Raw genomic sequence first — 25567 nt, forward strand, 5'->3', positions numbered from 1 at the left:
AGTGTTAACATTTCAGGTGCACGGCCGCCCGGCTTCTTGGACGAGCCTGCGTTGACCCCCTTGGGGAAGGCTGGCGGCAGAGAGGGCGTCAGTCTCTGGACCCCTGAAGGCGGAACAGTTAGCAGCGGATCAGAGGCTGGCGGTGAACCCGCCCTCCAGGAGTCAGTGGACCCCCCACATGTTCGGCCATAGTTGTGAGGAGAGGAAGCATGTGGCACAAAGAACGGCTTCAACCGTGAAGGGTAGACGAACCACCAACGCTTCCCCCACTTAATGCGAACACATTGGGGCCGCACAACCCGCACAATATCCACGGGGCCCCTCCATGGTCCCCTGCGCGATGCCTTGGCGCCAGGAGGGAAGTATCCTCCATTTGGAGGCGCCCCCACTCCGCACCCGACAACCCCAGTAGGGAATCCTTCCCTCCCATTTCAATAGGGCCAACGCTCGAAGGCGCCTCAGCAGCGGCAGCAAGGACTAGATCATGGCTGTCGCTCGTAGATTTGCAGCGCCCCGAGCCCAAGCGACAAGTGCAATCCGAAGTAGCCGGCAGGCGCGACAGAGCATCGGCATTAGTGTGTTGAATCCCCTTGCGATATGTTGTTTCAAAATCGAAATCCTGAATGATCTCCAGCCATCAGGACAATTGCCCCGATGGCTGTTCAACACGCAAGGCATACTGCAATGCCGCATGATCTGTACGGACGGTGAAATGCCGACCGTACAGATATGGCCGGTACTTCATGGGACCTCCTTTGCCATTACCAAAATATACTAATATGGTTTTCCCCCTTTTTTTCTGGCAACAAAACGGACACCTTTTGCAAGGAATCATGCTTACATTAACCACAATACTTGCAGTCAAATGCAAACGCAAAAGCAATACTCTGATTATTTATGCATTGTCCTTGAAACGGATTGGTCCACGCCAGAGACAGCTTTCTTTAGAGCCTAGTCTCATATGGTGTTCGACCAGATGACGCCAAAAGGCGCACAGTTCAAAGACAACACACTATCAGAGTAATGAGAGCTCGGGGTGAGCAGCTACATCATGGGACCTGCTTTGCCAGTACTAAAATATACTAATAGGGTTTTTTTTTTTGCATTTGACTGCAAGTTTTGTGGTTAATGTATGCATGATTCCTTGCAAAAGGTGTCAGTTTTGTTGCCGAAAAGAGGGGAAAAACCCTATTAGTATGGCCGGTACTGTTGAATAAAGAACACAATAGCCAACAGTTCACGGCAGGTGACGCAGTATCTTTGCTCGGCAGGAGACAATACTCTACTGCCGTAAGCCACTACACGCTCCACGCCTCCAACAACTTGGGAAAGCACGCCCCCAATGCCTGTATTGCTCGCGTCCGTGTCGAGCAAGAAAGGTTTAGAAAAATCGAGGTCACTCAACGGCGGGGCCCCCATCAAGGCGTTCCGAAGAGAGTTAAAGGCGGCCTCCTCTTCCGGCCCCCAATGAAAATTCACCCCCTTTGCCGTTAGGGCATGTAACGGCTTAGCGATGGAAGCGAAATCTGCGACAAACCGCCGGTAATACAACGCAAAACCGATGAAACTCCTAACCTCCCACACCAAGGTGGGAGTCGGCCAGGAGCTGACACAATGCGTTTTGGCGGGATCGGTTGAGATACCTGACCGTCCGACGATGTGACCCAAATATCTCACATATTCGCGGAGCAAATGGCACTTGTGGTTTAAACTTCAAATTAGCGGCGCGCATTTTGAGAAAGACGGCCCGAAACCTATCAAGATGTTCCTCGAATGTCCTACTAAATACGATCCCGTCGTGTAGGTAAATCAAACAGACGTCCCATTGCAAGCCAGTGAGAACCAATTCCATTAGGCGCTGGAACGTTGCAGGAGCTGAGTGGCGCACCATAGGCAAACGATTAAATTGGAAGAGGCCGTGCTGCGTTCGAAAAGCCGTTTTCGGCTTCGATTCGTCATCAAAAGGGAGTTGCCAAAACCCTGACAGCAAATCCAAGGTGGAGAAGAATCGTGATCCAGCCAGGACGTCCAGAAATTCGGTCATTCGAGGAAGCGGGTAAGCATCGGCCACCGAGATTTATTTAAGCGCCGAAAATCAACACAGAACCTTAAGGACCCATCGTGCTTTTTGACTAACACTATGGGTGCACCCCAAGGGCTGGTCGAGGGACGAAATAATGTCAGCAGCCAGCATGTCATCTACAACCGATTTGACATGATCCTTTTCGGCAGGACTTAACCGAAAAATATTTTGGCGGATAGGAGCATTGTCACCGGTGTCAATATGGTGGCGCAGCAAATTTGTACATCCGATATATTTGTTCTTACTAAAGACGTCCGAAAATTCTCGCAAAAGGGTACGCAATTTAGCACGTTGCGAGTCAGATAGGTCAGGTGTCTCAGCACAAAGCGCCTCCAGCCAACCCTCGTCATGGTCTGACTGCTGTTGCGGCTGAGAAGCAGTGGCCAACTGGCTAATGATCGGCATTTCCGCAGGTACCAGAGTTGCGTGTGCGAACACGGTTCCCTGGGAAACCACAGCCGTCCGTGTCCCGACATTGAGGACCGCGATGAACGGGTCCTCATCCCCCTTCACAATTGTCTGGGCCGCCACCAAATCTGGCCCATTCACCCCATTCACCCCGGCCCTAGACAGTCCCAGCAAAATGCCCTGGTCCAAAAGCCCCTTAGAAACGGGTCAACGCAACCACAGGGGCACGAGCATCTGTGTCCCTGGGGGTACGCGCACCGTTTGAGCAACGAGCGTTTGGCCAAAAAGTCTGTCCCCAACAGGCACGGAACTGCCAGAGAGGAGGAGACCAACACCGGCCCAGATAATTTAATATCCCCGATAGAAATTTGTGCTCGAGTTTGGCCGATGATACCCAACGAGCCCCCGTTTGCAGCGTAACACGGGATGTCGACAGGGAGCAACGGGCGACTCTGAACGGGCAGGATATTATAGATAAAATTGGAAACAATCATTGCCGATGCTCCTGTGTCGATCAATATCCGTACCGCCACCCCATCGATGTGCCCCGTGACAACGGACGACCCCGCCGACGCAGCCACAAGATGGTGAGCCAACTCGGACCATTGGCCCGGTTGGAGCGCCCTCCCCATCTAGCCGCGACCCGACGCACCAGCACCCGAACCCCGAAAATCGCGTGTCTGGGTATGTGAGAGAGAAGTGGGTGTGCATGCAGGCCGAACATGTGGGGTGTCACGACTTGCCGGAGGTTGTTGTGGAGGCTTTGGAAGAGGGACGTCCTCGGCCCGAGTTCTCGCCCCACGCTGTCGGGGAGCCCGGCATCCCGAAGCCACGTGGCCCCGGAGGCCACAGTTGTAGCACACGACGAGCGCTCCTGAAGACTTGGGCTGCTCTCTGTGGCTCGGTGCATCCCGAGCCGGTCGCCCGCCAGACCGCCATTACGCAGGACGGCCCTCAGCGAAGACCTCCTCGGATATGGAGGTGGTTGCCGCCACGGTGTGTCCTGCAGCTGCCTTGTTGGCCTTCCTCCGTTGTGACAGCAGGTTGGCGTGGATGTGCCTCGCAGCCCTCAACGAAGACATGTCCGCGTCGTCCTGTGCCAGGATGATGATGTTCAAGTCGTCGGCCAACAGCAGAATCTTCTCGGCCACCATCGCATCCACCCCTTCCTCGTCCATGCGCGGGAAGGCCTCCTTCGCCAACGCCAACAGAGCCTGCGATACGCGAGTGGTGACTCCTTGTCGCCCCTCTGCCGCTCGTAGAAAAGCTGGCGACAGTCGGAAGGCGGGCCGTAAACCGTGGCCAGCAGTTGAAGCGCCGACCTAAGTATGGAGCGCGCCGACTTCGGTGAAGCAGTAAGGGTGGCGAGGGCGTCGCTGTCCAGCGTCACCGGGAGAGCACGCAGCGTCTCGTCGTCCGTCCACCCAGCCATCTCTTGGTGGGCGAGGAAACGGCGCTCAAACGCTCCCCAGTCGCCGCCGCTTGACATGAATTCTTGCAGGACTGGCAGGCGTTGCTGAAATGTCGGCTCCATCCCCGACGATCACCGACCACCGGTCCCGTCTCCGTTGACAGTATGGAGAGAAATGGCGAACCCCAATGGTGGTCGCGCCGTCTGTGACGCGCTGGCTACGGCTTGGCGCTCGGTGCAGTTGCCCGCTGTTGATGACATGGCGACCGCTGATAGGTAGCCACTGCGACCAGCCCCCGTGGATGACGTGGCGCTTGCTGGTTGGCCCCCGTCGCCCGCGTGACGTGCTGGGGCCCCTCCCTCGGCTCCTACTGTACCCGTAGCGCCAAATTCGAGCCGTAGGCCCGTCGTAACGACAGGAGCTACGGCCGGGCGCTGTCCGTCTTCGCGCCGCGCCGCTCCTCCCAGCCCCAGGCAGGTTATCTGCTTCAGCGTGGCGGCCGCTGCATATAGAAGCTCCTCCAAACGGGAGTGAGCCACCCGCAGCTCGTCAGCAGACGTCCCGACTTCCTCCGGCTGCCCTGCTGGTGGTGGACCCGGCAGCGGTTGTACAGGTACATCGGCGGCGATCTCTTGCACCGCCTCTACAAAACTGTCTTCCTCTTCAGGGTCTTGGGTAAGAGTTGTCCATCTCGTATCCATTCTTTTTACCACTTCTGACGCCAGATGTAATGAGTTCTCAGCGAGACAGACGACGTAGTTGAGGCACACTCGTTTATTTAACCAAAGGCGGTAATAACACTTGAAGGGGTAACGGCCCCTTCACCCGTACTCAATGGGAAACACCCCTAGCACTATTCCCTGACTCTCCTATTCCCAGTCCTCCACTACGAGTGCTAGGGGAGGCTATCTGATCCGGCCCTGGTCAAGCATGGATCCCGGCACCCAGTCAACCAGACCGTGCTCTTACAAGAACAGCGGTCCTGGAGCTCTTGGGGCCGCGCCACTGGCTTGCCCTGCTCGGCCCTGACAAAGACAGCGAGCCAGGGGAGTTCCAGGGCCTATTCTGCCGGTCTTCCGTCTTCACTGGTAAAGCTTCAAGCACTGGCCTCGAGCCCTCTGGCTCCCCGCCTTTTATAGGAATCCTCTCCCAGGGGTGGGGCTTTGGGGGATCACAGCGCCACCCATGGCCCCCCAGGGTTAACCGATGCGGACGTGGGTGTAGACACCCGTGTGTGGGTACAGACACCCTTGTGTTTCTGTCCGCCTTTCTCCCCGTAACAACCCCTACACAGGGATGGCTGCTATTGGGGGTCCCCTTGGTATGTTTGAGATGAGATGTGATGCAAGGTGCTTTGAGTTGCCACGCATTTAAGCAAATGGCATATGGAAGCAAATAAAAATATACAAGTGATGAAAAAAGCAAATAATACGCCTCCATCCCATGTTGGTCCTGAAACACAAAAAATGTGTGTCCACATACCATTGAGGACATAGCTTTACAGGAGTGCATTTTTACAGCAGCATTGGTTTAATGCCAGCAAACTACTGGTTTTGACATGGTGTCTAAAATCATCAACTCAAACCAAACTTTACCTAAATAGCACAATTCGTGCAAAGAATGAAATACAAAGTGCTTTGCAGGACAATGAAGGGACTGCCACAATGTAAACAAGAAGAATTATATTAAAACATTACATCACGTTATAATCAACTAAAAGTGTAATAAAAGCATACAAATTAAAAGGCAATCTAAAAAGATCCATTATAGAGTTTTTTGGGTTAGATCACGTAAATATATAAATGTGTCATTGGTAGAGCTATTTTAATAAACACTAGACAGGAAGGGCAAGTTCAAAAGGGCTCGCATCATGCACATGCATAATGTACGTTGCCTCAGTAATCCCCCAACATTGTGCAAGAGCGCAGAAGGGTGGTCAACACATCTACGCCTCTATATAAGGAATGAAACAGTAAGACTTCTCAAATCTGGCTGTCGCCTGATGAAGCTAGTTGTAATTACTGGCTAACGTCGTACTCAGTTTGTGAATGTTGTGACTTGGCTCTCCAACACACCGGTGTGCTGTACTAGTGACGAATTGGCATGTTCTGTTTACGTGACAGCCCTTACTAGTTGGCTGTGTCGGGTGGTGGCGGGTTTTAACGACATATATTTACGTGATCTAACCCAAAAACCTCTTATGGATGATATTGGTCGCGAAAGCCTACGTGTTCAACTAAAAAGGTATGTTATAAGATTTTTGTTTAAAAACATTCACTGATTCTGATGCCCTCAGATCTTCAGGCAGGCTGTTCCAAAGGCAAGGACCATACAAGCTAAAGGCTGCCTACTCATAAGTCTGGGTCCTGGCCTTTGGCACAACCAAGAGATCAGTGCCAGAGGACCTGAGGGATCTATTTGGTTCATACCTTAAAAATATGTCAGACATGTAGTCAGGTGCCAGCAGAGGTGACAGCTTCTCATTGCTCAGTGTCACATGGACTTCAGCACTGAGTTTTACAGTAGTTGCAATGGGAGCCCCAGCATCATGTAAATGGTGGCTAATTATGTTAAAGATGTGCATGCATTGATTGAAGACTGTGTCAAACTGTGCAGTAAAACAGTGATTCAGGTTATGAAGAAATATAAGTAACAATAAACAAGCAGACTATTTGACTTCACCTATCTGTTCCTTCACATGAACATAAATCATTTTTTACACATCCCGTTAACCACACGGCCTTCTGGAAGAACATACATTTGGCAGCATTGGTTTAACACAAGCAAAACTGAACCTGTTTTAATATTCTGTCTGGTCAGTAGAGCCATTTATTGTGTGTGGTATATTGTATAGTGTCGAACTAGGACCCATATCTAGCAGAGAGCCCTTGCTGATAAGTAGCTCTCATTTCACCAGCATTGGTTGAACCGAACATGACTGCTGATGACACCTTAACGTTGAAACCGTACCAGAGTCTGCTTGTGTTGAACCGTAGTTTCAGAGTTTTACCCTCGAGACTCTTTGTGAATGAGTGTCTCGCCATTCTGGTTGACAACTCCGTGTGTGTGCATGCGTGTGTGCGTGTTACGCAGGCTCGAGCACGCTGCTTTTCCTGGTGCACTCCTCTACACAGGGCTGTGAGCGCATTGCATGCCGCCTCACCGGGGCTTGTGCCGTGCAGGCAGTGGTCCTGAACCAGCACTACCAGCTGCCTCTCTTCCTGGTGAGCACAACACCAATCAAGGGGAGTGCAAGGTGCAGCACGGTGGTGAGATGTTATCTCCCTCGCCTGGTAGGCAGAAGGGCGTACCTTCTATCCTGACCGTGATGCCTGTGTATTTGGAGTTTCTTGATTTGAAGGTTTCGTGACTGCAGGAATCCATACTCTCTGGTTCTTTCGGTAAAGTCACGTAGATAGAAAAAATTGTAAAAGAACACGACGTTTCGGTCACAACACTAGCGTCCGTCATCAGGTGAGAAAGAATGATCTGCTGTTGTGGCTTTATACAGGGCTTTGTAGAGTTGGAGACAGCATGTCCATGAGGAAATGCTAATTTCTCCAGCCCCCACCCGTCCCTGCACGCCACAAACCCTCCCCCCTCTCCCCCCGTGAACTCCTGCAGCCACGACTCTCCAAAGCTCCCCCCCACCCGTGCCTGTATAAAGCCACAACAGCAGATCATTCTTTCTCACCTGATGACGGAGGCTTGTGTTGCGACCGAAACGTCGTGTTCTTTTATTTTTTTTTCTATCTACGTGACTTTACCTAAAGAACCAGAGAGGATTTGGAGTTTGCATGGTTCTCCGCGTGGTTGCATGGATTTTTCTCCGAGTTCTCTGGTTTTGCACTGCACAATTTAAAAACATGCATTTAGGTTATGTGGCTACTATGAATTCTGATATATGATGATGATGATGTAAGCCACTTTGATACCCTGTCATGTGTACTCAGGTCGACTGAACAAGTGTTAATAGCTCAATGGGTTCTAGATTTGAAGCTTTCGTGACTGCAAGGATTCATATTCTTCGGTTTTTTCGGTAAAGTCACGTAGGTAAAACATCAAAATTAATGAAAATAAAATAAAAATCACGACATTTCGGAGGCAACACAAGTCTCCGACATCAGGTGGGACCGTCACAGCCGGATTAGCTGCATCAAGTGAGGCAATGATTCAAGATGTAATCCCTTAAAAGCGAGGAGAGGGGGGGGGAGCTCATCAGAATGTGGTAGCCAATGAATGGAACGTATCGGGAGGGAGGGGGGCGGGGCTCAAAGACGGCACGGAGTGCCACGTACAACGCATCGGGAGGGGGAGGGGGGCGGGGCCAAAAGGATGGACGACGGCTTGGACGCGGTTGCTGCTGCACATGCCAACGCATTGGACAGAGAGGGGAAGGGGGGGCCTGATACACATGATAGAAAAGAACGAAAATGCTCATGTTTATACCACTGCTGGCTGAACAATGAAGAGAGTACTGTTAAACACTGGGGGATGTTAACACTCGGTAAAGTGAAGTAAAATAGTGCCTGTCAGAAAAGATGGTCCAAAAAAGTGTAATTAAGTCTTTTTTGCGTGATTGATAACATATTTCCAATGATTACTAAGTTTGTACCCATCATCACGGTTGAAATTATGTCTGTGTTTGTATATTTGTATGGCTTCGTGTACAAACCTTTAATGGTAGCCGGGAGGTTTGCAGAGAACCTTGGTCTCGGAAAAGACAATTTCATGAGAGCCCACCGAGTTGTAGCAATGATCGGCAACGGCCGAAGAATCAGTTCTGCCGTGTTTCAGATCTGACTTGTGCTCGCGGACACGATCAGAAACATGATGTTTCGTTTCTCCAATGTAGCAATCACCACAAATGCAACTCAATTTGTAGACTCCAGGATACTGTTAGTCAGGAACGACATCCTTCACAGATGGAATCAGATCACGGATTTTATGCACTGTACTGAATCGGACTTGGATCTTATGTTTGTGTAGAATTTTGGAGATCTTTTTGGTCACGCCTGCTATGTATGGTAACGTGATAGTTTTGGTCGGAGTTTCATGTGGCTGTTTCTGTGTGGTGGGAGAGACAGCTTAGCGGATAGTACGGTCAGAGTATCCATTCATCCTGAGGCCCCGATGTACATGTCTTAATTCACCGGTCAGGTGGTGTTGGTCAGAAATGCCATGGGCTCTGTGGTATAGCGTTTTGATGAGATAATTCTTTTGAGATGGGTGGTCGTGGGAATCCGGTTTCAAGTAGGAATCTGTGTGGGTGGCTTTCCTGTAGACAGAATGTCCCAAGGATCCGTCAGGCCTCCTCTCTGTTTGAGAGGAGGCCTGACGGATCCTTGGATCAAAAGAATTCTCTCATCAAAACGCTATACCACAGAGCCCATGGCATTTCTAACCAACACCGCCTGACCGGTGAATTAAGACATGTACATCGGGCCCTCAGGATGAACGGATACTCTGACCGTACTATCCGCCAAGCTGTCTCTCCCACCACACAGAAACAGCCACATGAAACTCCGACCAAAACTATCACGTTACCATACATAGCAGGCGTGACCAAAAATATCTCCAAAATTCTAAACAAACATAAGATCCAAGTCCGATTCAGTACAGTGCATAAAATCCGTGATCTGATTCCATCTGTGAAGGATGTCGTTCCTGACTTACAGTATCCTGGAGTCTACAAATTGAGTTGCATTTGTGGTGATTGCTACATTGGAGAAACGAAACGTCATGTTTCTAATCGTGTCCGCGAGCACAAGTCAGATCTGAAACACGGCAGAACTGATTCTTCGGCCGTTGCCGATCATTGCTACAACTCGGTGGGCTCTCATGAAATTGTCTTTTCCGAGACCAAGGTTCTTTGCAAACCTCCCGGCTACCATCAAAGGTTTGTACACGAAGCCATACAAATATACAAACACAGACATAATTTCAACCGTGATGATGGGTACAAACTTAGTAATCATTGGAAATATGTTATCAACCACGCAAAAAAGACTTAATTACACTTTTTTGGACCATCTTATCTGACAGGCACTATTTTACTTCACTTTACCGAGTGTTAACATCCCCAGTGTTTAACAGTACTCTCTTCATTGTTCAGCCAGCAGTGGTATAAACATGGGCATTTTCGTTCTTTTCTATCATGTGTATCAGGCCCCCCCTCCCCCTCTCTGTCCAATGCGTTGGCATGTGCAGCAGCAACCGCGTCCAAGCCGTCGTCCATCCTTTTGGCCCCGCCCCCCTCCCCCTCCCGATGCGTTGTATGTGGCACTCCGTGCCGTCTTTAAGCCCCGCCCCCCTCCCTCCCGATACGTTCCATTCATTGGCTACCACATTCTGATGAGCTCCCCCCCTCTCCTCCCCCCTCAACTTGCTTTTAAGGGATTACATCTTGAATCATTGCCTCACTTGATGCAGCTAATCCGGCTGTGACGGTCCCACCTGATGACGGAGACTTGTGTTGCCTCAGAAACGTCGTGATTTTTATTTTATTTTATTTTCATTAATTTTGATGTTTTACCTACGTGACTTTACCGAAAAAACCTAAGAATATAGCTCAATGGGCTTTGCCTGGTAAAAAAAATTGTTTAAATAAAATAGTTTTAACCTCTCTGAATATTAGCGGCGTGGGTGGTGGCTGCAGGCATCGTGTGAACCCGTTACTCATTATGCAAATTCACCGTGAGCCACATTCTATTCGCTGCTGGATAAAGGTATCCCCACTTCATTACCATCAGGTAATATGTACTGGTTTAAGCATGTGTAGTGTGGTAAAATACACGGTGCGCACTGTTGGCCGAGGGCAGGCAGGTGCGCGTGTGCAACGTGCACGGGTAAACCTCCACCTCAAGGGGAGAATCGGGTGCAGACAGGGTCTGCCTGGGGTTGCACGCTGACACGGAGTGTTGCCAGAGACGTGCGATAAGGGGTGATTGATGGCCTGACAGGCGCCAGCTTGTCTGGCCCTAAAGAGACACAAGGGAGGAGCTGGACAATTGGGAGGGGGATATAAGGAGGCGCGGGGGTTCGTGTTGTGGAGAGCAAGAGAGAGAAGACGTCTCGCCGCTGCCGGGAACGGACCTCAACCCTCACGAGTCGCCCGGCGGGTGATGGTTGATCCCCCCCGCCTGGGTCGGACGAGTGAGTGGGTCTGAGGGAACGTAGGCTGCGGGAGCGCTGCTGTGTGCGAAGCCTTGAGTGCGGAGCTCCTGAGAGCAAGAGCTACTGTGTGCAAAGCCTTGAGTGCTGAGCTGCCGAGAAGGAGGGCTGCTGTGTGCAGGTTAGCAAGGTGTAGCATAGATAAGAGTGGGAATTAATTAACACAAGTAACCGTAGCGACATTGATAGGAGTCCCTACAACTGGTGCAAGAATAGGCTAATAAAGTGTAAGCAGGTGACCTGTTACAACGTGTCAATCTGAGTGATTTTACAAGACACTATACATGTATTTCACCACATTGTTGCTTTTCATTATGAAATTCATTTTTCCAAATATACTCCAACATCGAGACCCCATCAGCACCGCCACCATCGCTACCGCCACCACCAACATCACCGCAGCCACCACCATCACTACTGCCACCTCCATCGCTGTATGTAAAATGTGTGTTGAGTGTGTATCTGCACGTGTTTGTGCATGGGTATCTCCGTCGCCTCTATTTCTCATCATCTCCGTATGTGCCGGTGTGGACTGTATAACCGTAGCTTGCTCTCTCTATCTCCGTGTCTGTGTCCATCATGTGTACTGCACATGGGCAGCACACCGACTGACACGGAGGCACATAAGCACACCTGCCACGTTCTTACAACATTATCAGTTCAGTGAAGTGCAATTCCTATTTTTTGTGGAAAGGAAGATCTTCACAGCAAAATTGTCCTCTTATCCATTGGTAATCCGTGGATCTTGCCACTTTTTCCTGGCATGTACTTTGGGAATTTCATCTAATTATCTGCGATATCCTTTACAGATGAGAGGAGTTCATAGGTAAAGGCACCCTATTATTTCCGATTATCATTGTTTTTTTCCCCCTTGGATAAATGGGGTAAGTTTATGGGATCTGCTATGTTCACTGTGAATAAGGGGAAATCCCCTGTACATTGTGGTCATTTTGTTTAAAATGCCTTACGATTATATCAACTGACAATGGGTCAAGGTCACGTGGACATGAAGCGGTTGTGTTTGATTCTTGGCGATTTCCTCTGTGCCTGCAGAAAAACAACTTCGTATTTTCATTCAACCCGGTGTCAGGCACGAACTCGCTCCTCGTCCGTTTCTCCACATCTCCTGCGTTGAAGGTAACAATCCACACAATGAAGCAACACTGCCCCTAGTAACGCTCATTTAGAAGAGAGTCGTGTATGAGTAACCAAACTCAATGGGACATCATGGATCTCAACTTTAGCTTAGAAAGTTTAGTTTTAAACTATGATGGTGGTATGTATTTTTTTGTTTCTAAGCTCTTGCCTAAAGCCCCAAGATGTCAAGCGGTCAACAATAAATAGCACTATAAAAGTTGAAATGAGGGTGAAAATGCTTCTTGAATTCAGCAAGGTCAAGAGCTTTGGAAAAGAGATGATGGGAGAGAATTCCATGTAGGGGAAGATCACAAGACATTAGTCCACTTTGTGTTATCAAAATTTCCAATTCATTTTTTACAATCAATTTTATTTGACTGATGAAGTTTAGATAATTTGCCATTAGAAAAATTTGAGACAGATGCCATCCAGGCATCCACTCTACGTCCATCTTTGTGGAAGAGGTATGTAGATGACACGTTCATCATCTGGCCACATGGCCGACCAGCTCTGAACCAATTCCTCAACCACATCAATTCCATACACCCAGCCATCAAATTCACCATGGAGGTGGAAAAGGATGGCAAGTTACCATTCTTGGATGTTTTAATGGAAAAGAGAGCAGATGGCTCTATGGGACACTGTCTACAGGAAAGCCACCCACACGGATGCCTACCTAAAACCTGACTCCCACCACCATCCATCCCAGAAGAATTCCCTCATTATAACTCTACACCATAGAGTTCGATGTATATCCAACCGTCATCACCTAGCCAGTGAACTGGAACACGTACACCAAGCTCTCTAGATGAATGGGTATTCGGACCACACAATCCGTAAAGCTATCACCCCAACCGTTGGGAGAGTACCCTCTGAGGACCACATCAAAACCATCACCTTGCCATACATAACAGGGGTCACTAAAAAGATTTCCAAAATCATGAGCAAACACAAAATCCAGGTTCGATTTAACACCGTACATAAAATTTGTGATCTGATCCCATCTGTGAAGGATGTGATCCCTGACATGCAATACTCCGACGTCTATAAACTAAGCTGTGTCTGCGGCAGTAGTTACATTGGGGAAACTAAGCGACATGTCTCGGACCGTGTTCGTGAACATAAGGTAGATCTGAAACATGGTAGGACTAATACCTCGGCCGTGGCTGATCATTGTTTTAATGCGGTGGGCTCACACGAAATTGATTTCTCTAAGAGGAAGGTACATTGCAAGCCCACTGGCTATCAACAAAGATTTGTTCATGAAGCCCTCCATTTCTATAGACACAGATACAATTTCAACCGAGAAGATGGGTACAAACTGAGCAATCATTGGAAGGACGTTATTAACCAGTTTAAGTCATAACTGGCTGTGATGTTTCCATCCTACCTTCCAATGTTCGTAGTTGTTTCTAGATTTGAAGCTTTCGTGACTGCAAGGATTCATATTTTTAGGTTTTTTCGGTAAAGTCACGTAGGTAAAACACTAAGTCCTCTCATCAAAACGCTATACCACAGAGCCCATGGCATTTCTGACCAACACCACCTGACCGGTGAATTAAGACATGTACATCGGGCCCTCGGGATGAACGGATACTCTGACCGCACTATCCGCCAAGCTGTTTCTCCCACCACACAGAAACAGCCACATGAAACTCCGACCAAAACTATCACGTTACCATACATAGCAGGCGTGACCAAAAAGATCTCCAAAATTCTAAACAAACATAAGATCCAAGTCAGATTCAGTACAGTGCATAAAATCCGTGATCTGATTCCATCTGTGAAGGATGTCGTTCCTGACTTACAGTATCCTGGAGTCTACAAATTGAGTTGCATTTGTGGTGATTGCTACATTGGAGAAACGAAACGTCATGTTTCTGATCGTGTCCGCGAGCACAAGTCAGATCTGAAACACGGCAGAACTGATTTTTCGGCCGTTGCCGATCATTGCTACAACTCGGTGGGCTCTCATGAAATTGTCTTTTCCGAGACCAAGGTTCTCTGCAAACCTCCTGGCTACCATCAAAGGTTTGTACACGAAGCCATACAAATATACAAACACAGACATAATTTCAACCGTGATGATGGTTACAAACTGAGTAATCATTGGAAAGATGTGATTAACCATGCAAAAAAGATTTAACTACACTTAGTTGGCCAATCTTATTTGACAGACAACTATTACAGGTTTACCATGTTTAGTTGTTGTCTCCTTGTCACAGGTTGAGTCACAAACTGTACCTCTCCATAACAAAGGCTCACCCTCTTAAGCCTCACCTTACCATATTAATAAAAAGTGTGCTGTACTTGGCCCTTCCCCTCCCCCTCTCCAACCATTATATAAACGCAGTGGTAGCTCCTGCAATCTCTCATTTACTTGATACAGCTGTCGTGGCTGTGACGGTTCCACCTGAAGACGGAAGCTTGTGTTGCCTCCGAAACGTCGTGATTTTATTTTACTTTTATTAATTTTAATGTTTTACGTACGTGACTTTACCGAAAAAACCTAAGAATATGTTCGTAGTTATTTTCGACTCTCTGGTTTTACATTAACAGATTAAATGTCTTTACATTAACAGGTTACATTTCTCACTAACACAGCCACCGTTATATTCTTGGTTCTTTCGGTAAAGTCACGTAGAAGGGGTGCAGCAGATGAACATGGTGTGTGGTGGTGTGTGATGTGTGCAGAAGGTGAACATGATGGTGTGTGGTGGTATTTGGTTGATCAGTGCAGCAGATGAACGTGATTGTCTATGCTGCAGGTCAATGATTGTGTGTGGTACTGGTGCAGCAGGTGAACGTGATGCTTTGTGGTTGTGTATGGTGGCGAGTGCAGCAGTTTAACGTGATGGTGTGTGCAGCTGGTTAACGTGATGGTGTGTGATGGTGTGGGATGGTTGTGCAGCAGGTGAACGTGATGGTGTGTGCTCACGCCGTGTCTCTCAACGGCTAAGCAGCCACAGAGAAGGAGCGCTCTGCCATCCCTCGGTAGCATTCTCCGCGTGAAGACCCGGGGGTGGCCTGGGTGGTGCAGCGCCGAGCACTCGCTCCACTGTTGCTGCTACTGCACCATCACCACACTTCACATTCATTTACAACCGTGAGAGCCGTGCAAGGGAGGTCCTGCTCGCACAGTCCATGGGTGTTTCACATTTTAGCTATCATGATCCAGTCATAATCCAGCATCTGGGCGACCTTGTTTATAAAACTGCCGCATGTTTACTGTGTTACGTGAATTGCATAAACGTGTGCATTTTAACTATTTCACGATTACAGAAGTGAGCAAAGTAGTGATGTACAATTGCTTGATTCTGTAACTGCAAACACCCATGGTGATTTTGCTATAATTCCTTCACCGTAGTCATATTTTATTAGATTTACAGCTAAATGTTACTGTTGTGAATTTGAATTTCCCAGTGTGCTTGGCATGCATTTAACTGCTAACCCCATTTTATTTGTTAAACCCATGCCACCATGATTGGCGTTTTGTCACGTAAACAAAATTGTTAACGATGTTATTGCCCACTTTTTATAACAATTGGAGCAATGTATCTTATGGCTTTTCTTTCATATGCAACAGATGTAAATCGCCATCGTGCTTGCTTAATGTAACAGTAATATTTCAATAAATAATAGATTGTTTTCCCAAAAATAATTTTTATACAAAGTAATTTTTACACCTTTGTTCATCCATTCCTAGATGAAGGCCACCTCCACTCCGTGTCAGTTCGCAGTTGTTTGATCGCACTTTGGCGGCAGGGTGGCTCAGTGGCGACACTCGTGCCTCAGTAACACGATCCGGGGGTTTGGGTTAGATCGCGTAAATATAAATGCGTCGTTAAACCCGCCACCACCCGAAACAGCCAATTAGTAAGGTTTGTCACGTAAACAAAACGGTGCCAATTACTTACTAGTTCAGCACACCGGTGTGTTGGAGAGTAAACAGCATTGTGAACGATTTTCCTCTGGTTTTTCTGGTTTCCTCCCATAACTCAAGAATATATAATGTAACTGGCATTGACCAGATATTCTAATGCTGAGAAATTTGCAAATTACACAATTGTTGTCTTTCCCCTGCAGACACTACATATATATATACATATGTAGTGTCTTTAAAAATCATTCGGACGGACACGTAACAAGTCACCTGCTTACACTTTTATTAACCTACTAGCGTTAAGTACCCAGCGTTGCCTGGGCGAAAAAGACAGACACACATCGACTTACACACACTTTCAATGTACATGAGTTTAGCGGAAGAAGCAAGGAACAGAAATATTATTTGTCAGCACAAACATTGTAATATTTTCCAGGTGATTATTTTAAAAATAGCTTTCTATCAACGTAATTTTGACACAATAACAAATATATCAACGCAGAACAAGGTATAAATAAATTTTGAGTTGTGAGCACACAAAGGAAAATGTGAATATTTGCAAGGTGATTATTAAAATACCAGGTTTGTATATGAGTTGAGCAAAAGAAGCAAGGAATAGAAACAGTTGTCTGAACACACATGTACATTAATTGTGTCATTCAGTTAAGTCACGTAGATAGAAAAAAATTAAGTGTAAAAAATATCAATACAACTGGCATTCGGCACTAAGTGGCGGTGACATCACCACGACGCTTGTGGCAGGCTATGTGCACCTTGAGGCCACGAAGTGTCGAACGCCCGCTGGCAGGAGGTGACGGGGCAGACCCAGATGCGACAGGTCGATTGACTGAGACGACTGGCTGATGCACCACCTGTGCCCCCACTGTGCCAACTTGTTGTGCTTTAGCCACCCGGCGCTCCGCCCATTGTGAGCGTCGCTCCTCCGCCCTCCGTTGTTGGAGGACGACTGCCTCCAACTGGCCAGTAGCGTCCTTCATTAGCCTTCTCCACAGAGGCCGATCTTTACAGCACTGGTAGCAGTCCTTGGCAAGTACACTCAGCTCCACATCCTCCTGTACCACATCACTCCATCTCTTCTCTAGCCTGTGCCGCGCCCGTTTAGACCCGACAATCCGGCCGAACAAAAGTTGTTTAGGCATACGGTGGCTGGACATGCGGGCTACATGGGCCAGCCAACGCAGCCTTGCATGCCAGAGCTCACTGATGCGACTTTTCCACATCTTTAAAGGATTTGTGAACTCACAATCCAGCCTGGTTGGACGCAGGATGGATCGAAGGCAGGCCAGCCTAAATGTTTCTAACCAGCGAAGATGTTCCATTAGGGGGATCCACGGTTCACAGGCTTAGAGAAGGGAGGGAATGACTGTGACCGAGAAGACCTGAAGCTTCCACACATCATTACGAAACCGATGAAAAGATAATGCTGCACGACTGATTCGGAGTGAGACCTCTGCTGTTAAACCGGAGCCGGTCATGAGCACACTGTCCAGGTATGGGCAACGGTACACTCTCCACCCCATCAGCAATTGGGGGTTGTGGAGTGTCCGATGGTACAAAATACCCAGGCAGGTGCTTAGTACTGATAGAAACCTCCTGGTTACACCAGCCCACAGGGGATTATTCTGTCTGTCCGTCGTGCATCCAAAAATAGGAGGGGTGGGGCTTGGTGGAGAGGGGAGGGTGGGGAGGGGCTGGTCACCCCGTGGTGCCCTTGTAAAACTCAACGTTTAGCCTACTCACGCCGGCTTGTGCCCGCCCTCACAGTCGGGCATATTTGCGGAATACACCACGCCGCCGTTGACCCTGGCCATTGGCCGAGCAACCCAACGTTCCTACCAGCTCTCTCCGCAGGACTGTGTTGGTGGGGCTGATGGCAAGGTCCCACTTCTTAGTGGCAAGCTCCAGGTTCAGTAGCAGCGTCTCCAACTCCTCGTCTGAGTGAGCAGCAATTACCAGATCATTGCCATACATAACATGGTTGAGCAATAGGGAGCCATCCCTTGACCTCACCCGGGCATCGATCAGCCTCCCATTGTATATGTGCAGTATGGTTCCAGGGAGACTTGACACGTAGTTGGAGGCACACGCTTATTTATTAACACCAGCACGTAACTCGGAAGCTTACAGTAACTGAAGGGGTATCGGCCCCTTCACCCGTCTAGCTACGGAACACAACAGCCTAGCTCACAGCTAGCTTACACCTATGTTACGGCACCCTGAATACCCAGACCCCGCTCTTAGAAGAGCGTCGGTTCTGGGCTCTGGGGGCCACGCCGCTGGCTTGCCTGGTCGGTCCTTAAAAGGACAGCGATCCCAGGGAGTTCCAGGGCCGGTCTAGCTGGTCTTCTTTCTTCACTGGTTACAGCTTAACACTAGACCCAGAGCCCTTCGGCTCACCGCCTTAAATAGCCATCTCCCCCCTGAGGGGAGGGGCTGTGGGGGATCCCAGCGTACGGCGAGGACGTCGCTGCGAGCACCTCAAGTTCAAGTTCATTTATTAGGTATAGCCCTGTGAGCCATTCAGCTCTTGAATCGGGTGCAACCGCAACAAACAAAAAACAAAAACATGAACAAAAAACATCTTAAAGTGAATATGTGACTAAGTGCAAACAGAAAATCCAAGAAAAGACAGCAAAAATATTGCAGAAAAAACACCGTACACCAACGCTGTGTGCAAAAATCCCAGTGGGATGCAAGTCAAACAACAACAACAACCACAAGACCTGCCCCGCGTACCGACGTAGCCACGCCCATTGTGTTTGTTTGCCATCCGCGGCAAGTCTAAATCCGGCCGTCCACGACGGCTCTACATCACCCCCCCCCCCCCTCCCGGTACAGCTCGCAGCCGTCCCGGCTGCAACAAAACCGCAATAAAGATGCATCCCCCCCTTGAACCTGTGTGTGCCTCACAAATTTTTAACAACAACAACAACAACAAGAACAAACCAACACGACGCACCCCGACCGAATAAATACCCCATCCCGTAAAAACAACATATATACAAGAACCGAGGGCGGTCGCCCGCAAGGGTCGCGTTGGCGGCCGGCCTCACAAAAGTCTGCGCGTTCTGGCGCGCGTCCTTGCAGCGGGGCCGTCACAAGGGACCCCATTGGTTCAGCCAGTGGCGGTTGTTAACAGTCCGGGTGTGAGGGTGTCTGGCTTCGCTGCAGAGCGACCCCCGACCCCCCCGGGGGGGGTTGGCGGTCGTGAGCGTGTCACTCCTGGTGCGCCTGGAGGTGGAACAGACGGTGTTAAGTCAGGTGACAGCAGAGAAGTCGTACTCCGGGAGTCGGTGGACCCCCCACATGTTTGGCCACGCGTGTGTGAAGTAGGAACATGGGGCACAGCGAACGGTTTTAACCTGGAGGGGTGCACAAACCACCGACGTTTCCCCCATTGGATACGCACACATTGTGGCCGCAAAACCTGCACCACCTCCACGGGCCCCCGCCACGGCCGCACCAGTTTAGACGAGGTTGCTAGCGGGACTTGGGGACAGTGCAACCACGCCTGGTCACCTGGCTTCCACTGAAGCACGTGCACCCGACCCAGCCTGAGCCTCTCATCCGCCTTCTGGCGGAGTTCAGAGTTCTGCATGGCCGCCTCCCGCGCCAAGGATTGGACGTGCGGATATTGGTGGACACGGGCGTGTCGGCCACTATCATCTCCGATGTTATATTCCACCCCCTTTCCATTCCCACTTCGCGCGTGCGGCCATCTTTCGATGCGTGTAATGCTGCCAACGGGGGTAGCATGGGCATTGTGGGTCAGGTCGAAGCGCATGTTTCCATTGGGAATGTTGCGGCATCGGGAACGGTTTTGTTTTCCAGATCATTGGCAGTGCCTCGTTGATCAGGGCTGCAATTGAGCTGCCTGCGCGGTGTAAGATTTTTTTCTTGCCATCCCTGTTGAGTCATCCTGTGCCGGACGTTCCGATGCAGGTGCTTGCCGATATCTCGGTGAAAATTCCTCCGGGCTCCCAAATGCTCATCCCGTTGCATTACCATAAACAATTCTGAGGGATGGACGCGGCAGTGGGCGTGCTGCTGTCCCTGTTTAACACTGCTACCAAGGGTCTTGCGCTGGTTGCGGCCCAGACGATCATCCGGCCGGGTCAACCCCTGTTTTTGCAAGTTTTGAACGGGGGGTCGGAAGACGTTTTAGTTGCGGCCGGCACGGTCCTGGCTCATGCCACTACCGCGTTTACGGTCCGCGATGGGGATCAACAGCAAGGGTTGGCAGCGGCAATTGGGCCTTGGGGGGACATCCAACGACTGTTGGATCGCCGAGTTGTATCAGGAAAATTTGTCCTTAACCACGCATCAACGAAGCCCGCTTCGGGCGCTGTTGTCCGATTACTCTGACGTTTTCAGCAAGAATGATTTTGACTTGGGGCGCACTTCACTGTTGTCCCATTACATTGATACTGGGGGGGGGGGGGGTGAGCCCTATAAGGATGAATCCCCACCGGCTAAGTCCCATGTACGCGGCACAGTGGATGACATGCTGGCCGCTGACATTATCTCTCTGTCGAATAGCCCGTGGGGCGCTTCCGTTGTCCTCGTAAAGAAAAAGGATGGTAGCCTCCGCTTCTGCGTTGATTTCCGGAAGCTTAATAAGGTCTCGGTGGCAGACGCGTACCCTCTGCCACGATGGATGACTCCCTTAATGCCTTGTCGGGAGCACAATTCTTTTCTACCCTCGATCTCTCCTCAAGGTTTTGGCAACTTCCTCTTGACGATTCGTCAAGGGAAAAGACGGCGTTCCGTACGCCTCAGGAGTTATTCTGTATGGGTACGTGATGGACAAGGGCGTGCCCGAACGGCTGCTTACGAATCAAGGCCGCAACTTCTCGTCAAAGTTGTTGCATAATGTGTGTGATTCATTGAGCACCAGGAAAGTACGTACTTCACCCTACCACCCGCAAACGGATGGGATGGTTGAGCGGTTGAACCGTACCCTGTCGGCTATGCTCTGCCATACGGTTAGCGAGAAACAGGGCGATTGGGATTTGCACATCCCTGGAGTGCTCTCCGCCTACCGGATGGCACCGCACACGTCCACGGGGTACTCACCCTTTTTCCTCATGTATGGGCATGAGAACGTGCCACCTGTGGATGTGCAGTTGGGTGCGTGCGCTAAGGAGCCCACGCAGACTCTCCCCGAATACGTTGGTGACACGGTTCGCCGCGTCACGGAGGTGCGAGATGCAGCACGGATTGCCACGTCTAAAACCCAGGCCCATAACGAGCGGTGCGCTCTGCGCTCCTAACGCACTATGCCATGGAGTGTGGGGGACCGGGCCTGGCTGCATTGCCCACAGGTGCCGGTGGAGACCTCTCCCAAGCTGCACAGACCTTGGCAAGGTCCTGTGGAATTGATCGAGGTATCTAGTCCCCAGTGTGCACGCATCCAGGCAGGGTCACGCCGTTGGTATGTCCACAATTCGTGGTTGATACCTTTTTTTGCCCCTCGCATTGATCCGTCATCCCCAAAGGTTGCCTTGCCGGTGTTTGATGTGTCCGGCGAGCCGCTGCCCTTGCCTGTTCAACCTCCGAAGGGGCCTGTTTAGCCTCCCATAGACTTGGTGGCCCTGAGCCAACCGGACACAGGTGATCCTGCACCAGCCGGGCCTTCACCGATGTCGATCCCGCCGCTTTTCCAACTCCACCTGGATTGCAGTCAGCAAAGCCCTCTGTTCATGCAAGGGATGGTCTGGCGTCGCGTACCAGACCCAAGTCTTTTCCCTTCCGTTGATTGTTGCCGTTCCTTGTTGTTATGCGTTGCTCTTGTTCCAATTGTCCGTTACTGTGTTACTATGTGTCTCGCATTATGGTCTTGTCCTGAATTAGCCGGGACGGCTAGTCTTTTACACCGGGGGGGGGGGGGGGGGGGGGGGGTGATGTAATGCGAGCGTAGGCTGGGGCTTCGCCACCGCAGCTCCTAAGCCAACCAGGCGACACGAACCATCGGGGCAGGGTTCAAGGGCGGAGCCCACGGGCGCTAGGGGGTGGTATTATCTGGAAAGTTCTTAAGGGGTGTGGTGAAGGGCGGAGTCTGGGTGAAGGGGATATAAGGGAGAGCCGGAAGGGGCTTGGGGTCAGTTGGTGAGAGCTGGAAGCTGGGCCACGTCGCGGGTGTCCGCGAGCCATCCGCCACGTGGCGACGCGGAGACGGCTCCCAGCGCGCCGTCTAATCATTTACTTCCCATATATCTAGATATCACAGGGACTGGGGGGTAACAAATATTTATTCAGCTTACCTGAGTGATGCTGTAGAACAGCCTCATCTACATGAACAACAGCCATATCTACATATAGAACATCCCGCAGAAACTGATAACCTAGCTGAGGTAGGAGAGGAAGAGACATACACAGACAATTTAGCTCAGTTTTTCTTAAGTTTACAGACAGAACATCTTGTTCCAGTCTCAACGATCACACACATGGTTAGTGCAAGGCACTTCATATGCAAATGGTTTGCTTGTTGTACTTGATTATAATGTGGGATACTTAAGGCTGGGGCAGATAGCATGCATCATAGTAAAAAATGAAAGTGAGGTGCTTTTTTTCTCCAAGAAAAGATGGCTAACATTGTACCTGATATTGGTGTGTATGAAGTAGAACACATTAGCCAGAGTAAAGTCATTTGTAAAAGCTCTTCTATGATTCATAACTACATGCCTCTTACATTTGATCACAGAAGGGAAAACTGCTTTTACCATTGAAGCACAAACCTGTAAACGATGGAAAGAGTGAAAGAGCTGCTGAAGCTGGCACTGCCATCCCTCTCTGAAGACACAACTGAAAGCCGACTACAAAGGCTGCATGAGATTGGGGTAGAGTGTAAAGACGATTTAACCCTGTCGAAAATAGAAGACCTGGAGGAAATTCTGAGACCAATTCAAGGTCCAAAGCTACTGCATGCATTCATAGCAGGTATGTTTTTTTAAGTAATGCAATGTATAAAAGTAGCCTATACTATTTATTCCAATTTACTTAAATTGATTGCTGTGTTTCGAATAAAATGTGATTTCTTATATTGATACTATTAACTTCTTGGGTATAAACATTTGTTTAATGTGATGTGTGTTGTATAGGTATGCAGTGTTTCCCGTTTCCCGCAGAAATGTGTATAGTCAAGGCGGTCTGAAACGGAAAAGCCTTCTGGAATATATGTAGGACTCTTAATGACACGACAACTTCTTTGTCTTTTTCGTTCCTTTTTTTTCGCATATAGTTCACATCTCCGACAGCATCGTTCAATGTTCCTCCATACTCTTTGATGTATAATTCCTCATCAACCCCACTCAATGTCCCTCCGTTCGCTTGCTCCGCTTCGCCGCTTCGCTCGCTCTCTCTCCACCAAGGTCCGTTACTCTGCTGCTCGCTACGCTGTACTCGCTCCGTCCTTGCAACCCTGTCCGTACTCTCTATATCCACTGCTACCGTATACTGTATTCTTTGTCCACTGCTACTTTATAATATACACTCTTATCCACTGCTACCTTATACTATACACTCTTATCCACTGCTACCTTCTACTATACACTCTTATCCACTGCTACCTTATACTATACACTCTTATCCACTGCTACCTTATACTATACACTCTGTTGCTCCGTCTCAGTCCCAGGCACCGTCTCCAGCTCCGACTCTAACACTCACCAAAAAGCCCTGTCTCTCCGCTACGCTCTGCCTTTATCCCCGAACCAATTAGTCCCAATTAGCTATGTCATCCCCTGCTCCTCCCTTCGCCCCTATGGCCCCCAGCCTCACGTGATTCCACGTGATGTTGTTTTTGTAGACACTTACCCTCTCGACCAATCACCGGCCTGCGTCCTCAGTTACTCTTAACACCTGTGGCGTCTCTTAATGACCTCACCCCTTAATTGGCGCCACAACACCTGTATGTCTTCAGTTGCCCCCCACTGTCCGTTGCACGCTCGCTCCGCAACCAAACGCGTGGCGCGTGTCATCTCAGGTCCTACATATATAATATTTGGTGTATGTGGATGCTTTATAAACATTATGAGGCAGAACTCATTATTTCTAAAATTTACGTTTATTTTGACTTTCTTTTTTGTTTGTTTTAACTTCAGGACCATTAGCTGCTGTTGAATCTCCCTTGGATTATGCAGATCGCCTGAGATGGCAACATCAGGAACCTGTGTTGGGGACTGATTTTAAATTCCGTGGCACAAAATGCCACCTGCTCTGATCCAAGCTTTAACTGATCAAAAAAGGCCAACTCCAATGCTTAAAAAATAAATGGTGAAAATAGTTGTGAACTGCTAGCTGTGCAGAACAGGCCTGGCAGAAAATATCTGAGGGAAGTAGCAAAGGAAATTGTACTTAGGTATCCAGCTTCATTTCGTGATGTGAGTGGAGACAATACAGTCGGATCTGGCTATGACTCTTTAATGCTGCAATTGGAAAACAGAGTTGAAAATTGCAAAAGACAATTATCAGAAAGGAGTCCCAACTCAAAAGGAAAGTGGCAGTGGATGGAAAAAAAAAGTTTTGTGACAGTTATGGCTGTGTCCAGTGGCAACCTGGAGTTTTAACTGCGAATGAAACAGAGCAGAGTCAGCTAGAGAAGCAAACAGAGTTGCAGACTGCATTTTGTGAAAAGCATCTCTCTGATACCAGCGTGAAGCAGCTAATGCGTGAGACTTACTACAGTCAACGTTTATCAATTAATACACAAGCGAAATGTGTTTCTGCTTTAAAAGAAACATGGCCTTATTTATTTGAGGCATCCCACCTCTTTGAGCATTTTGAAACTCTGATTGGGATTCCAATTCAAACTAAATTAGCAGAGGAGCTTTCTCAAAAAGGACCAACGATCACAAAATTCATCTGACAAGCAAAAGCAGCCCCTCCAGATCATCTGAGCACTGAAAATGATGACAACAGCAACACTGAATGACAACAATCACTGGGCCTGCTGCTCCTTTTTTTGGCTACCTACTTAGGTAACAACCCTACAGAACTGGTCGTTCTTAAAGAGGTGAATTTTATTCTTTTATTTATTAACTAATTGAATAATGTGTCAAGTTATAAAATATGTTCTCAATTGCAGAAGTTATTTGTTTAAATTATGTAAATGGATTTAGTGCCCAGTCTTGGACTCTACTATATTGAAAACAGACAGTAAAGGCAAATTGACTAACAACTAAAGGGAAATACCACTGATTTCATTTTGATTTATGGCCTGATTAGCCAGAATATGATAGACCTGTGTAGAGAAGTTCCCATGGACGCACTCGGAGACGGAGGTAAGTTATGGGCTTTCGCCAGGGTTTATTAAAGGTTAACAATAACACACAAGGGTACATAACTCCCAGGGGCTAGGGGTCCTACACTGAGTTCTGGTCCCTGACCGGCTAGCTCCAGTCTCTCTCTCTCGTGTCGGATCGGGGACTCTGCCGGAGAGAGAAGCACCTC

General features: G+C 49.0%; 1 protein-coding gene across 2 annotated transcripts in view; it reads left to right on the top strand.

Moving 5' to 3' along the window:
- MPHOSPH8 (M-phase phosphoprotein 8) overlaps positions 1-16179 on the top strand; it is a 37949-nt gene extending 21770 nt beyond the window's left edge. The window contains exons 9-11 of one of the 2 annotated variants that reach the window (XM_061571831.1): positions 6997-7127; positions 12130-12213; positions 15125-16179. In XM_061571831.1, the coding sequence (XP_061427815.1) occupies positions 6997-7127; positions 12130-12213; positions 15125-15172 (263 nt within the window). In that variant the 3' untranslated portion in view covers positions 15173-16179. Of the gene's footprint in view, positions 1-6996; positions 7128-12129; positions 12214-15124 lie in introns of those variants that run through there. The other variant, XM_061571832.1, reaches the window with a different exon arrangement.
- The last annotated feature ends 9388 nt before the right edge of the window (positions 16180-25567 follow it).

Source organism: Lethenteron reissneri, chromosome 48 (assembly GCF_015708825.2).
Source record: "Lethenteron reissneri isolate LAM-NWPU_2019-01 chromosome 48, ASM1570882v1, whole genome shotgun sequence".
Classification (NCBI taxonomy): domain Eukaryota; kingdom Metazoa; phylum Chordata; class Hyperoartia; order Petromyzontiformes; family Petromyzontidae; genus Lethenteron; species Lethenteron reissneri.